The sequence below is a fragment of the Orbicella franksi genome, chromosome 11 (genome assembly GCF_964199315.1).
Source record: "Orbicella franksi chromosome 11, jaOrbFran1.1, whole genome shotgun sequence".
Taxonomy (NCBI): domain Eukaryota; kingdom Metazoa; phylum Cnidaria; class Anthozoa; order Scleractinia; family Merulinidae; genus Orbicella; species Orbicella franksi.
Genome location: NC_138155.1, coordinates 17,346,460 through 17,362,923, shown reverse-complemented (window position 1 = coordinate 17,362,923; position 16,464 = coordinate 17,346,460). Strand labels below are relative to the sequence as shown.

The window sequence follows — 16,464 nt, the reverse complement described above, 5'->3', positions numbered from 1 at the left end:
TGTCATCGAGATGAATGAAATTACTGAGCAAAGGGGTTTCTTCCTGATAAGAAGTGTCAGGCAGGCCTGACTGCTCGTGCTGCATAGTACGCATTTCCGTTTGTTCACCCCCGTGGTAGGGGGCGCCACGTTGGTAGGGAGTGGATGCCGCACCTCGTTGAAAAGGATGGGTTCTGTCAACCTCTTCTTCATCATCATCATCATCGTGGTCAATCAGGTTGTCAAGGTCCGGGTCTTCGTGACCAAATTCGCTGCCGCCTGTGGCCATAGCAATATATTCCAATTATGTTATTTTTAAATTAGAAAAATAATCGCCGGTTATTATACGAAATGTCAGTGCCAGAGAACCTTCACCCAACGCACAACGAAAAGACATTACGTGCCATGCAGGCTGAGTGTGCAGTCAAGCGAATCACCTTTGCCCGCACTGAAGCCAACCCCGGCAATACGCTGTTTGTTTCAGCGCCCAAGCTGAACGTGAACGAGGTTCTGGTGCCTGGCTCACTAGTGCTTGTCTTTGACATCGACCTTTCTAGAGGGCACGCCAACAACTTCCCTGTCCAGAACGTCACGCAGGCACTCGTTGACAGGCTGGTCGTGAAGTTTGGAGGCAATACCCTGCAAGACACGGTTGGATATGGCATCTACAAAATCTTTGATGACCTTTTCCTTTTGCAGGAAAAGCGAGACGGCATGATCCTCAAAGGGATTCAGAGCGAGGATCTATGCAAGATCCACTCAGGCACGGGAGACAAGAAAACCTCGGGCATCGACGCTGAAAACAAGCTTAAAGAGGTATACGGAAGCAAGTACCGGATCAGGCTTGACCATCAGATCGTAACTGACCATGGCGCTTTCTACCCCCAGGCCCTTTACAACGACCTCGTATTCGAAGTAACCCTTGCTGAAACTGAACATGTGGTCAGAGGCTCTGATTCAACCCAGCTGAAATACAAGCTGACCAACATCCAGCTCGAGTATGAAATGATCTGCCGCAAGACTCTGGCAGACGAGGCGCACAGCGTTTACTCTAGCAGCAAAGAGTTCGCCTATGACCACGTGATGCGTTCTGAAGTGGTGATCTTCAAAAAACACACCGACACGAGGCTCAACATCAAAGTCAATGCCCAAAAAAGGTCACTAAAAGCAATCCTGCTACTGTTCATAGAGCCGTATGGTGATGGCACCAGAGATTCAGAAAAATACATCTTCCCGGATCTGACTAAAGTCAGCGTCACGATCAACGGCTCACCCAACATGGTTTACAACAACAGCGACGAAGGCAAGGACATGTGGGAAGAGGCCCAACGCTTCTTTGTGAAGGAAAAAAAATAAAACCGAGCATATGAATTTGGAAAATTTTTACACCGGTGATAAGTTCGGGCTTGTGATTGATATGCGCTCCATGGCGGATCAGTCAATGCACGGAAGCGGCACGCGCATTGTGAACAGTACAGATGGTGTTCAGCTGGAAATCGAGCGGAAAGCCAAAGGCTCAGGAAACATGAACTGCCACATATTCGTCATCTCCGACTCCCAGTTCAACATTATGGACAGACAGTTTGATTCTGTGCAGAATTGAATATGAACATGGACCCAAGCAAGATACCCTTCAATGCTCTCATTGTGGGGCCGACTAATTCAGGCAAATCAAGGTTTGCAGTAGACCAGATCTACGGCCCTTTCCGCTTCAAGTTCGACTACATCGTGCTCATCTGCCCGACATTCGCGCAGAACAAGACCTACCACTGAATTGGTGAAAATGATCCAAGAATGAATGTGATAGTATGCGAGCAACACGACGTGGAAAAATGGTTGAAGCTAGTGAGATGGCTGTTTGAGGGCACCAACACGGTCATAATATTCAATGATTGCACAGTCTCCAAAGATGTGAAAGGGCGTACAGGCAAGCTGGTGAATCTCGCCTTTTCTGCTGGACATATGGGCATCAGCATTTGGGTGCTGACTCAGAAGATGACCGGCATAACAGCTTCCTTCCGGGAGAACGTGGCGGCGATCGTTCTCTTTTGCACCCCCTCGGCCAAGACCACGAAAGCCATTTTTGATGATTACGCTGGCGAACTCTCTCAGGATGAGTACAAAGGTCTGGTTTCAAAGCTGAAAGAGAGAAAGTTCTCTTATCTCGTGTTGTCGCTTCGCCACCCCTACGGGGGAAAGTTATTTTGAATAAAAAAATGAAAGTTGAATATATAGCCTTGAACAATGGCTGAAGAAGAGGCCGCGTTAGCAGAAGTTATGAACCTACTTCAAACCGAGCCCGAGCTGCCGAGTGGTCCAGCAGGTGGCATAGTTCCAACCGCCCCCAGACCTGACATTCCTGCTCTTCATGAGCAGCTGGCCGTGCTGGTGTCTAAAGGCAAAGCCAAAGAGGCCATTGGAGTGCAGTTAACCCACGAGCAGGTGAAGTGCCTGAGAGACAAAGAGGTCGAGAAATACACCAAAAGGTACGAGACATATGTGGGATCAGAGACAACAGAAAGTTTGATCGACAGCTTTATTTTTCTTGCATCCAAAGTGGTTGGAATGACCATTAAAATCAAAGACATCGATGCTTACCAAAAAGAACTCAGAAACGACTACATCATAAACAAAGAGCTCTCCAATCTGGCCGGCAACCTTGCTTTGAAGTGTGGCTGGTTTCTTGCTGCGGCCAACGCGGTGCTGATCACCACAAAACATATTGATTTTAACTCGCATTTGGAGAGAAGGGACAAAGCAAAATTGGAAGAAATTCCTCAACAGCAATCCTCAACACCCACTGAGTGATTGCAGAACGACCACAGAGTATTGCTCAGCATTATTATATTTGCTCAGCATACGCATTTGTTTCAGAATGTCTACCAAAAAATCTGAGCGCACCTGCCGTCACGGCGAATTCGCAGGGTGAGACCCAGACAGCACCTGCCGCCGATATCACACAGCAAGCGACAACTCCAACTGCAACAACGACAGCGCAGCGCGTAAAAAATCCCAAGCGTGTGGCTGCTGGAAAAATGGTTGCTGAAAGAACGCGGCTGGCCCGGGAACAACAGAAAAAAGCCACTGAGGCTTATATTGCGAACAACAAGGCGAAAGCCACCACAGCGGCCTCTGAGCCAGCCCCGACTACAGAAGGCGAAAGCCAAAAGTGCAGCAGAGAAAAAAATGGCAGCCTCAGCACTACCCAATGGCTTGCTGTTGGCAGCTTAGTCGTTTCACTGGTTGGGATTTATTTTAAACGGGAAGAGCTCAAGGTCGTATTCGCCAAAAAGAAAACGCCTGAGCCCGCCCCTGAGCCCTCGCTTGTTGAGCCAGAACCTGCTCACGCGACACAGCCAAAAGGTTTAAAAAAAATGATTTAAACTTTTCCTAGTGAAATATATCAACATGCTAATAGTTGATGTTCCCCAGATTCCCATCTCTTCAGCCACAATTGCTCGCATTTCAATATTATGGTACGACTTCAACGTAAAGGTTTTTCATACAGTCCGTGATCTTTTGTGTTCAGAATATTTTGATAAGGACGGAGAAGAAATAAGAAAAATAAGAATAATAGAAGAAGACGAAGAAGATGAAGAAGAAGATGAAGAAGATATAAATTAATGTTGTTTTAAACTTTTGTTTCTTTCCTAATATCGAACGCACCATGTCCGAAAAGAACAATGAGCTTGTCAAGACCGTCATTGATGCCGCTACTATCACTGGCTTAGCCGCTGGCATCGGCTGGGCTGCAAAAAAGGTTACAAAAGAGAATTTTACTTCTGATCCCAGCAGCAGCACGATGAATTACGTGAAGTTCACCGCCATCGTGGCGGGTAGCATCGCGCTCAAAGAGTACCTCGAGGACCAAAAAATCCTTCCCACCAGCGTCTGAAATTAATGATTTGAAAAAAGCTTCCGATATATATAACACCATGGCGAGCATCACGATTATGGTTGACGGGGCTGTATTGAACGCCACGGCTTCTATCGGCCGAAATTATCTGGCAAGGGTGATTGGCGGGGGTGGCAAAGCTGCACTTGAAGAAAAAAAATGCCATGACAAAGCCCTCAAGGGGTATCGAGTGGCTTATGCCAAATACACGCGCGACCGCACCAAACTTCTAGACTGGATTGCGACTAACGCTGAAACAAAGGAGGAGGCCAAGCAGAACTTCACCAACACTGACTACGCCTTCAAACTCTACAACCAGCCGCATCCTGACGAACGAATGATACCCCCAAAGAGCCCAAGTTCTCAGATTTCTATCAGCTGAGCGAGCAGCAGAAAAATGGTGAACTAATGTTCGTGGGCTCGCTCTGGGCTACGTAGCCTTCCGGTTCCTTTAAACTTTTTAAACTCCTTCTTATAGTAGCAATGGACGCCAAACTCGCAAAGATATACTACGGCCCCGGGGGCTACTGGAAAGGTATCGCCGCTATCAAAAAATTAGCCGAAGCCGCCAAGGTACCTGAGGAAACCACAAAAAAGTGGCTGATCAAGCAAGTGCTCTGGCAGATATTCCTTCCCGCGCCCAGGTGAATTCCTGGGCTGAAATTCGACGTTCCCGCACCCAACTTGGTCCACCAGGTGGACCTTCTTTTTCTGCTGCACAACAAACTACCCTGTGGGCGCAAAGTTTTCAAATACGCGCTGACTGTTGTCGACGTGGCCAGCTGCTACAAAGAGGCCGAACGCCTGAAAATTCTGATGAGGTTGCCCAGGCCTTTCAGAAGATTTACAAGCGCTCGCCTCTGAAATGGCCTCAAATGCTGCAGGTTGACCCCGGGCGCGAATTCATGGGCGCTGTCACAAAAGAGATGGAAAAGCACAAAACATATATCCGGCGCGGGCACGTTGACATTCACTGTGACCAGGCCATTGTTGAACGTTTCAACCACACCCTGGCTGAGCGCTTGTTCGGCCACCAGTACGCCATGGAAATATAACTCACTGAGGGCCAGCAGTCCACTGCCTGGGTGAAAAGACTTTCAGAGGTTGTTTCGGCTTTGAACGAGGTAACAAACCTTATCGGCAAGAAACCCGCCATTGCCATCAAACAAAAAGCTGTTTGCAAGGCCATCAACATCTTATTCAAGGCCTGTTGGAAAAAGTGAAAAAATACTCCCCTCTCTTGCCCAAGTTTGTTATCTCTACCAGCCTGGAGAGCTTGAAGGCGGTGTAAAAAGAGCCACAGACCCAATCTGGTCTTTGAAAGTTTACAGTATTGAAAGATCTTTTACCAAACTGGATCAACCCGTTCTCTACTATTTGTGTGACAGTCCCAAGCGCGGCTTTGTGCGTGAAGAACTGCTGGTTGTCCCTCCAAACACACAATTACCCCCAGAGCAACTTTGAAACTTCGGCTTCCAACTCTCTAAGTTCATCATCTGTTAATGTTGGCAATATATGCATGTTGGTGTACCCGTAAGCTTTTGTATGGAAACCGTCTTCGCCTATCCATCGCTTTGAATCAAATGGCAAAAGCGAAATTTTGTTAAGATGCATGCCGTAGATCTCGTGTCCCTCGCTTCAAAGAATGTTCATTCCGTGCCTTAGCTGCTTCGCACCAAAAAGCGTTTCCTTGTACTGTTCATGCATTATTTGTTTCTTGACAATGCTCTTTTTTACGCCCTTTGCTTTTTTGATATTTTTTTCGTCCGCCTTCAAGAAAGAGTACATTTTCGGTCTCAGACACACACACTCTGCTATGGGGGTTCCGGGACATTCGTCTTTCATTTTGCCCAAGACCTTTTTGTTGGTGTTTGAGTGGAGTGGATGCTCCTTTGGGTAGTCACTCGTATCATACAGATTTTTGTTCGTTTTGATGTCTTTGTAGACGTCATCCGTTTCGATCTCAAGCAGAAGGCTGTCGGTGTCTGTGTACAAGAGCTCGCACCTTGAGCCATATTGTTTTTTTAGCTCGTTGTAAAAGAAGTCGTACATCAGGATCTTGCTGTTGTCAAGGATCGTCATCCCCGTGTAGACCGGCTTGTTGAGAAGCAGCTTGCTTTTTTGGATGTCGATTCTGACCAGGTCGTTTGAAAAGAAAACGTGCCTTGAGAACAAAGGGCTGGCAACCAGTTTCCTTATTTTCTTTGTCTCATTGGTGCGCACTATTTTTATGTCAACATGGTTACGCAGATTTTCCATGGTTTTGCCGAAAACTGAGTTATTCATGAGCTTGTAAAAGTTCTTTTCAAAGTCGCTCTTTGCGTTTTTCCTAAATTCTGTGTTCATCCGGATGTACGGCTCCATCCAGCATTCTTGTTCGAACTCCAACACCCCGTGCACGCGCTTTAGTTTCATGCCCTGCCTCAGATAAAACTGCAAGTTTCTGTAATGCACAACATATTTGCTTTTGTCCTCAAGCGTCAGCAGCAGTTTCTTGCTGTCCGGGAGTTTCAGCTCCAGGTCTTCCATCATCCTCTTTTGGTTTCCGACATCCATTCCTTTTTCACGGCCTTTTTCTCCAGCGCCAGGGGATAGCCGTTGTGCTCCTCGTGCAGTTCTGCTGGATATTCAAGATCAACCTCAAGAATCTGACCATTCTTTGCGTTTTCTTTTTTCTTTAGGATCTCCTCCTCTGTGGGCATAACACGTTTCCATTTGAAATCTCTTTTCGGGAGGGACTTGCTCATTGCCCATCCGTAAAGGTTGTTTGCGTCGAGATACATGATGTATTTTTTTGGCTTGCTTGGGTCATAGTCTGGTACTAGCGGGTTGTTTGCCTTAACGTATCTCTTGCTTACCATGGAGATTCCGCCCTGCATTCCCCTTTCCACGAATAGATGCATTTCAAGGTCTGTGAATAGCTCAAGCTCGACCCTCGTCTTTTTCAAGAGCGTGTCCCAGCTCAGGCCTGGCGACGTGTAATAATGCGCCGGATCTAATCTGTACTGCTCTTGGCAAAGGTTTCGGAGGTTCTCAAAAACATCCGCCAAAAGGGCGACATCCATTTTCATGTAAAGATCGTGATAATCGCCCAGCGTTTTGCATTCAAAAGCCTCCCAGACAGTCTGCGCGTGCGCGTACTCTTCGTCTGTTATGTGCTCGTCGTTCAGCTTGCTGCAAAGCTTCTCTTTGTCCCGAAGCCTTGTCTCGCTAAATCTTTCCCATGAGTCCATGTACTCATAAGGGTAGATCCCTTTTTTTGTAAAGCAGGTCGCTGCCTTTTGAAATCGTTGCTGTTATTTTCAATGACTCCTTCGGTGTTGCGCTAACAAGTGAATCAAGGCTTCCTTGCAAAAAGTTCAAGCTGTCCATGAAATGCAGACGTCCGACTGAAAATGTGATGTATTTCTCCATGTTGTTGGCGACGCATTTCACCTCTTTCTCCAGCTGCGACATCGCTTGCATTAAATGGTGTGTGTCGTAGCCCCTCAGGTTGTGGAATACAACTGGTATTTGGTCCGTCTTGGGATTTATTTACAATTTCTTATTACATTCGCTGTGCATGGTTCCGCGGTACCTGCCCGTTATGTGGCAATGGTCCTTTACTGCGTCTCTGAAGTTTTTCTTCATCAAAGATTCTGCGCAGAACAAACATGTTTCCTGATTTTTTTCAATCCATTTGTCTATTTTGTCTTTTTCTTTTCTTTCTCTTTTTGGCCCAACAAATTTTATTTTTTTGAGTGCCAAGTAATAACAACCTTTGACTTTGGCCGCAATAACTGCCTGTGTTATGGTCGCAGACGGGTATTGAGTCTAAGAATTCGTCTTTTATCAAACTTTTGTTACAAATATGGCAATCATTTGCGTTTTTGAATTTTTCCCAGTCTTCGGCCGTCATATCAATCGGCTTTGGTACGGCCAAACTCTCTCTTATTTTCTCCTCTTCCTGCAGAGTGTTGCTTAAAAACGTTCCCACTGCGTTTGCGCCCCTGTAAACTTTTGACCCTGAAACTTCACCGTCGCTTCTCACAACCATGTAAGAATACCCGCATGCCTCATGCCTTTCAGTTTTCTGTGTAGCTTTTTTGCTCTCTCTCTGGCCCACGCTTGCAGCCTGGAATCTTTCTGACTAAAGCCTCAAAGTCCGCATAAACCATGAAGGGCATCTTCATCTGTTTTTTGTGATTTTGGAAGTAAAGGGTGTTTTTCCCCTCCTCTGGCATCTTGATCCTTGTCGGCCTGCCGTTCACACCATTGCAATAGTTTTTGTGGTTCTCGAGCATGATAAGCACATCAAGCAATAGTGGGTTTTATTGTTCAACGATTTATCAAACAGCAAAGCGCTCACCCGTTTTACACAACAATAGTGCTGTGTTCCCCCTGACTCAATTAATAGCAGGTTTACCTGCTTCACATTCTTTTCTTCTCTTCTGTTGCTAAGCCTGAGTGGGAACACATTATTGTTTTCACAGCCAAATACGTTTATTGCGAGGTTTTTGTTTCGGGCCTCAAACTTGTCTATCTGTTTTATCGGTGTTGGGAAATCGATGCCTTCATAGTTAATACCGTCGTTAACCGGATATTTGCTTGTTCTTTGCGCGTTCTTCCCATCTTTTGGGGGGAATAAAGCCGCTCTGAGAGCCCACTTCAGGCATTCGTTGTCTATGTTTTTCACGTTAAATATTGCCTTCTTATTTGCCAGCCAAGCTGGAAGAGGCAAATAGGTTCCTCCAGGAATTGGATGATAGATTTCGACATCAACGTATGCAATCGTTATTCTTTTAACTTCCCATCCTGATCCATTTCAATCCATCAAAGCGTAAACAAATATAACAGAAGAAGTTGATTCTCAGCCGTACCGAGTAACAAACAAATTGTTGACCAGTCAATTACAGCAGTGCCCATCTCCCCCTCCAAGCTAATCCCTGGGCATTAGCATTTTTTAAATAAATGGGCAAATTCCTCGGGGTGGGGACACATAAGCTGTCTAAATGCCCCGGGGTGGGGACGAAGAAAGAGGGCAAATGCCCTGTCCCTGGGATCGTCACCTTCCAACACCTCTGCAATTTTTTTTATTAATCAGTGAATAAAACATTCAACTGTTCAGTATTTTAACGCAACGGTAAGACTTCGAGGACAACAGTACGTGTTAGTTGATTCTGATTATATTTATTTATTTATATTTGTTTTTAACAGTGTGCTAGAGGATAGCTGGGATCACGACGGACGTGCCTCCAGCCGCGAGCGATGATAGGTGCCTGTTTTCAAAGGCTACTTTTTCTGTGAAGAATCAAGACATTTTAAATGATGATGCATTGCATTTTAAGCTCGCAAGATCTGTCTTGAAGATCGCATCATTTGAATTCGCAAACCTTAAGTATTTTAACTCCACTTTCATGAATTTAAATAATGTTAGGCTAGTTTTGAATGCGAAATGCAAAACAGTCATGTTTACGTCAGTGATTGTTTTGTGATAAACAAAATATAGTTCACCTTGTCGCTTATATTTATATGCTTTCAAGTAATGAAGAAATATCTAAAATTGAGAAAACACGCCTTTAAAACATCTACAAGTTTCTCTAGTCCCTGAAGGACAAGTTATTGTTCAACAAACGCCTCGTCTTTCCCAATGAACTCATCCATGGCACAGGGGGGGAAGGGCACTGCTGGAATTGACTGATGCATTACTACGTATACGGCTACCGTTACATAAGAGATCTTGGGAAGTTTCTTAATGATGTGACTAATATGTGACCTCTCACGCGAAAATGTACACCACGGCTATCCGTTGAAACGCCTAAAAACTGTTCGCTTGCCATTTGCCATCCGTTTGTCATCCGTTTGTAATCGATGGGATGCCGTTTGAATGGATTGGATCATCCGTTGAGAAAAATTTCTAGCTGTTTGAACGGCTGCTGCTATTTGTTCTAAAAAAGTTTTCATCCGTTCGAATAAAATCTTAATCCGTTCAAAAAAAATCTTCATCCGTTCGAATGGCTGAGGTTATGCGTTTGAACGGCTGCTGCTATCCATTCACAAAACCAATCAGCTGTTTGATCGGCCAACGGCATCTGATGGGATTCAGGTTTTCAAACGGCTGGGATTGTCTGCTCAGAAGGAACTTTATACAGCCACGCGAATGGGTATGTTTGTTTAAAACAAACATTCAACCTTTCTGATTCAAACGGCCACATTTGTCCATTTTGAAAGAGGAACTGGATTTAAAATCACGTTTCAAGTAATCAATACTTTGAACAGATATCATATCGACTCATGTTATGCCGTGTTACAATTGTTTGCCGGTTCTATTCTGTTACAAGCTTTTGGTGTCCATTTCTAAGTTTTGTCAAGTTTTGAAAGCAGAATTAAAAAAGTGTGTAATAAAAATTGCAGCAATAGACCTATGAAAGGGAAGCAAAAACACATCCTTTATCAAAACATCAAGATCTCCTGCATTTAGCTGCTGAGCTGTTTATAACCATTCGTTCAACACGAACCGTTTTCCTCCGCCGTTCAAACGTCTGGAGTAATATCTTCCAAATGTTTCTTTAGCAGTTCAAATGCCTGGTGTCACCTGTTCGAAATTTTTTGTTAGCCATTTGAATGGCTGGCATCATCCATTCGAAATTTTTCGTTAGCTGTTTGAATGGCTAGCATCACCCATTCGAAATTTTTTGTTCGCTGTTTGAAGGGCTGGCATCACCTGTTTGAAAATTTTCATTCTCCATTCAAACGGCTGGCGCCATCTGTTTGAAATTTTTCCTGTGCCGTTCAAACAGCAGGCATCATCCGTTTGAAATTTTTCCAGTGCCATTCGAACGTTTACAGCAACCATTTGAAGTTTTTCCGTGGCCGTTCAAATGGTATTTGGAACCGTTTTGAAAGGCTGGAACATCCGTTTCTCATCCGTTCGTTAGCCATTCACCAGCCATTCGTTTCGACCCTTTAACGGTTATCCGTTAGTGACGTTTTCGTGTGAGAGGTCACATATAAGTTCTAAAGTGCAAGCCATATGAAGTCTAAACGCCGTTAAAGTCATCCTTGGAGAGAGTTTTGACCAGTTTTCGTTAGCGAATAAATCAGATTTTATCACTGACATTGGGAAGATTTTGGTCACGTGCTAAGCAACCTGTGAATCAAGAGTGTCTCAAAATAACTTTACAGATTGAGACAGAAATAAGGTCTTTGGCTTTTTGTTGGTTTACAATTATTTTCATCAGTTTAGTAACAGTAAATTTTTTATTGGTTGGTTCTGAATTAGATGCTGGGTTCACTTTGTTTTGCTTTTTTGCGACATGGAGGAAATTTTACTGTTTACAATTATTATTACGATGTGTCCCAGAGACCCATACCCGCGGTGTGATAGCGGTGCGAAATAGACCATTTTACAGTTTCTGCTCAGTGACCTCACCTTTGTATGGCAGTGAGGCTAGAGTTGACCTTGTTTTGATACAGACCTCACTGCTTTTGTTGTGTAAAACAAGTTGTTCTGATGCTAACTAGGTGCATTTACATGACAAAAGCTTTGAGGTCTGTATCAAAACAAGGTCAACTCTAGCCTCACTGCCATACAAAGGCCAGATCACTGAGCAGACAACTCTAAAATGGTCTATTAGCCTATTTGAAATTGCTTTTTCTGTCTGGAACAAAGGTTAAAAAAACACATTTATTGGGAAGTAGCTTCTAAGTGCAACCCAAATTTTGAAACAAGCAAGTTTCTCAGTCAGCGAAAACAAGCACAGGACTACATACATGCATGACAAAAGCGTGACTTTTCATACATCAGTAATGTTTGAAGACTTTATGCAAATTCAAGGCGTCACAACAACATGATTGTTATCAGTGCATGCTGTATTAAAAGATTTTGTTCAATGGGATTCTCTTCGAAATAAGAGGAGTGCACAAGGCAAACTCATGAGATTTCGCTGTTCAGAAGATCACTTATGTCCTTATCACAACCATAGTTATACCGGTATTGTTTTACCGCATTGCAAACAGGGTAGACTTTACGAAGTTCACTCCATAGCCAACTTTCAAGATTCTTTGACTACTGTTTGTTTAGAAACACACAATAAATTTTCTGCAAGAGCTTTTCACCTGTAATACTAACTCTGCGAAAAGTTCTTAAAGAAATTTACAACATCGTAGTGCACACGCAGTCTTTGCGGTTCAGTGTGAGATTTGGATGAAAGTTGTCTTCGCTCACATATCCGCAAGAAGAATACAACAATAATTCTGAATGATAATGAATTTTGCATTGAGAAGCAAAAAGCATTGGAACCCAGACTAACTACATCGTAGTTCAATTTTTCTACATGGACTGTTTCTTTGTGAGCTTCATTATCTGGAGACATTTTGTGATTTTTGCTTAATCTGCCAGCAGAATGTTCCAGTGATCGAAGGGCTTTTTTCCCGTAGGTGTCATGAACACGCAAGTATGTAATAAGTGAGTGCGCTCGATATTATTCCCACAGTATAAGCAAACATAAATCCAGATCTGATCTCAGCTGTTGGAAATATATCTCTTCCCACAGCAGTGACTTATCTTATGGATAACATTGTGAGTGAATGCTGAGCATTTTGACCACCAACATGGCACCTATAAACGAACAGACTGTTTGATCTGTGACAACTTCTTGCGCCTTCTTGTGGCTTGCGGTAAGATTCATAAGTTCTTGCGCCTTCTTGCGGCTTCTTGTGGTCAGACTTTGAACTTCTTGCATTTCGAATGTTCTTGCGGGTAAACCGCAAAAACATGACATTTTTACTTCTTGCGGGGGTTTGCGTGTTCTTGCAGCACAAGAACTTCTTGCACCACTTCTTGCGTGTGCATTATTTTTGGGCTGTACTGTACTTGGTTACAGTCTATAAATTTCAAGTGTTTCTTAGAAACGTCAGTTAGAGTATCAATCAAACTTCTTCAGTTGAAATATATTTATGTTTAAGTGGCTATGACATGTTTAAATTTGTTGTCAATGTAAGTATTACGCTTTAAATATAGAGATATATGTTCACAGTATTTGCCTTATTATCATAAGCACTTAAGCTTGGAATCAAGCTACAAAAATATCAACTCTTAAAAGCATAGCAGGATTAATTCTTCTAAGAACTTTGCGCCAGGATAGATTAAATACTGTTTGGGTGATCCAGGTTTTAAAACTCACAATTTTACCAAGAATATGTGGGTTCATTGGCACTTTTCACAGCCAGAAATTTTGCAGTTTTTGAAAGTAGACATTTCTTTCAACATTTCACCCAAAGAGCTAAACAATTCATCAACAACAAGTTTCTCAAGTGCTTAGAATCAATTCCCATTTAGTTCAATGCCTTCTCTATGCAAAGTTGTATGCTACTGAAACAAAATGTGAACACTGACATTGACAAAGATTCCCTAGTATTTCTCATTAACTGGAGTATTACACTTCTTACTATTGTGTAGTTCCAGAAAATATACATACCCACCACAAGGAAGGTTAATGGAAATTCCAAGGGGGAGGGGGGGTTCAAAAGCTCATTTTTTTAAAGGAAAGTATGACACTAAAATGGAATTTCCAAAGGGGTGGTGGGGGGGGGGGGGGTTCAAGCTACAAAACCTTACATGGAGGGGTATGGATATTTTCTGGAACAACACGTTATACATTGAATTCCTCTTTAAGACACTTTGATAAAGTTCATTATTAAATTGCTATCATTTATCAACTTTCTATTTTTACTATTAGTAGTAAATTATGATGATGATGATGATGATGATAATGATGACGATGATGATGACTAGTGGTCAGGACTTACCTTTACAGGAGAAACTATGAGTGATTCAGGCATAGTGTACATAACTTATCCATAGTTGTTTGATCTTTCTACTTGAATGTACTATTGTACTTACTACTTTGGCTTTACACATGAACCTCAATTGCTGTTCAAGGGAAAATTGTGATAAACTCAGTTCATGCTTGTGGCTCTCAGGAATCCTCTCCTGCAACACAATTATAAGAAAACAAAATTGAAAATTGTGTTGAAATAATTAATATTAATAACTGTGTTGTCAATCCTTTTTACTGCTAGCATTTCATTTTAACCCACATGCACATAATGAAAGTTAACAAACTAATGACATGCAACCCACTCTGAGAAGCACGCCGCAAGAAATCTATCATTTACTGTTAATGGTCTATTAAAAATGGAGGACTCTTTGTCATCCTTTATTGAAAATTACTTTAGGAGTCAAAAACCTGTGAACTATTTGATTTGAATCTGACAGTTCAATTGTGTACTGACCAATCACAATAAGTTATGGACACATGAGCAAAACTCAAAACCACAGACAAAATTACTGTTGCAGTTTGCAGTTAAGTTTTCTCAACTTTAATTGGCTTTTTCCTTGCAACACAACAACATTCCATAAATATTTCTGGTGGTCACAGTTTTCTGGGTTTCTCACTCAGTAAGATCTTACACATAACTAGTGAGACAATCTCAGATAATGTAGAGTGTAATTTGTGGCTCTGATACAGTAGTCACACAGGTCCTCACCCCCTGCCGTTCTCTCCTTTGGTAGTCAACTACAGTGTAGGCCTTTTCCCCTTGATAAGACATAATCTTAGCAGTGTGTATGTTTCCTGTTTGTATTTCCTTTCCAGGCCCAAAAATAATATACAATTATGGTTTTTCAAGACAGTTTTAAATTTTATTGTGGCGTTCATTTTAAATTCAATAATACGCAGAAGTAGCAAGTGTGACAATTTAATTTTCAGGCTAATGTTTGTAGTTGGATACTTTTGTTTTCCTTGCCAAGGTATGCAACAAGATACCCTTGTTTCTTTGAAAATATAAGAAAGATGTGTATTTTTTTTTTACTCACTGCTGGAGATAAATGGAATAAACTTAAATATCTGATGCAAAATTGAAGAGGAACGATTTTGTTTTATTCAAAATGCAAATTTTCATTTCACCGATAAACAAGAACTAATCTAATTATCAAATAGCCACGTTGAGTCACAGAATAGTGCATTCTTATTCTGTTGCCAGCTTTGGTGTCAACAATAATATAATGATAATACAACTGAGAAGCGTTTCAATGAGACATATTGAAGGTACAGATTGTTACTAGACCAAAATTATATCCTTCATAGGTGAACAAGTCACCTCAAAGACTGATGAAATTAATTGGCAGTTTCAGTAACTGCCTGATGGAGTCTGCAGCAATATAACAGTTTCTTTTGTCACAAATTTACAATCCCCAGCCAAAACGAGAGTGTGGTATTACTCGAGAATGGAGTTTATCACACTAGCAATGCTAGAACACATGAGTCTTACATGTTGTGTTCTACCACAAAGAAAAGCACTTAACGTTCATGTGCAATCCTATATGAAATGTACCTTTCACCTAACATATAGTTGACATTGATCCTAACTAATCTGCGCATGTGTTTTGAGCAAATTGCTTTTGTTCTTAAGAGAATAGCACCACAAGGATAGCAAGAGATTTGCAAAAACATATATTAATGTCACAGTCTTCATATTATACATGCAAACACAAGCAAAACACGCGAGTTGGGCTACGAAAGACAGTTTAATAGGACAACCTATATACTGCCCGGGACAGGCGGGGATGGGTAAAATACAACTGTACGAGTTGCTGATCGCGTGACCTCGAGGAGAATATGATACGCGTAAAAATAGGTGTGGCCGCAATAAGATCTAAGAATACAATCCATTAAACCTAATTAACTAATATTAATTTGTCCTTAATGTCACAGTCTTTATGTTATACATGCAAACGCAAACAAAACATGCGAGTTGGGTTACGAAAGACAGTTTAATAGGACAACCTATACACTGCCCAAAGAGAAGGTTGGCCCAAACTAATAACAAAGTTAATTGAGGCAAGTAAGTAGGACTTGCATACACATAGGGAACATTTGGCGGTTTAGCCAGAGTTTCTGAAATCAAAATGACAGAGTTCAGTGGAGTATGAATATAATGATGATAACAGTCCGAGGACCAGCGCCCGATGGTTTTGATGAGATGGTCTGGAATGCCAATGTTGGCAGTGGAAGTGGCACCCCCAATTCGGAAGCTGTGTCCGCCAAAGAGGGTGGAGTCGATTCCCAACAGGCGAAGACGTGAAGAAGAGAATGATAAGAGACCTGGGTGGGTTAGGGGGAGCCGTCTTGTAGTGCAAACAGAGGGGTGGTATTGTAGTCATGTGAGCTTGGGTTATAATGGCATATTAGCATTTGAAGGTAGCAGACAGGGCAGATGTCACTTTTGCTGTGTACGGAGAAGAGAGTGTGCGATCTCTGAAACTGAGCCGTCTTAGAAGTTTTAAGCCTGAGGGTGATAAACTTGGTACTGTCGGGCGAGGTACGAAATCGAACATCGAGGGAAATGAATTGCTTCATGTCGCCGAGCAGTTCGATGGTGATGGCTAGCTTTTGCTTTGCTGTGATCCCATGTCATCTGTTTATTCCTCGGACAATCTGATGAAGTCGCAGTGTGTCGTCGACTGGGTTGGGATAGCTGTGGGCACTATGAAGGGTGCGTATGGCAAAGAGATACACGGGTACAGATTGCGGTTGAATTCTGCTCGC

The 16,464-nt window shown here is 42.6% G+C and overlaps 3 protein-coding genes and 1 pseudogene across 6 annotated transcripts in view; 3 read left to right on the top strand and 1 right to left on the bottom strand.

Annotated features, from left to right (window-relative positions):
* The window catches only part of LOC145503083 (general transcription factor 3C polypeptide 1-like), a 280,887-nt gene that overhangs the window by 20,840 nt on the left and 243,583 nt on the right, over positions 1-16,464 (bottom strand). For all 3 annotated transcript variants that reach the window (XM_081482517.1, XM_081482518.1, XM_081482520.1), the window contains one exon: positions 13,758-13,847. In XM_081482517.1, the coding sequence (XP_081338643.1) occupies positions 13,758-13,847 (90 nt within the window). The remainder of the gene's footprint in view (positions 1-13,757; positions 13,848-16,464) is intronic.
* LOC145503102 (52 kDa repressor of the inhibitor of the protein kinase-like) overlaps positions 1-16,464 on the top strand; it is a 489,168-nt pseudogene that overhangs the window by 268,469 nt on the left and 204,235 nt on the right. The gene's annotated exons all lie outside the window — the stretch shown is intronic.
* The window catches only part of LOC145503109 (uncharacterized), a 103,972-nt gene that overhangs the window by 17,719 nt on the left and 69,789 nt on the right, over positions 1-16,464 (top strand). The gene's annotated exons all lie outside the window — the stretch shown is intronic.
* On the top strand, positions 341-1,335 carry LOC145502670 (uncharacterized). The gene has a single exon (XM_081482019.1). The coding sequence runs from the start codon at positions 385-387 to the stop codon at positions 1,333-1,335; it is 951 nt and encodes a 316-aa protein (XP_081338145.1). The 5' UTR covers positions 341-384.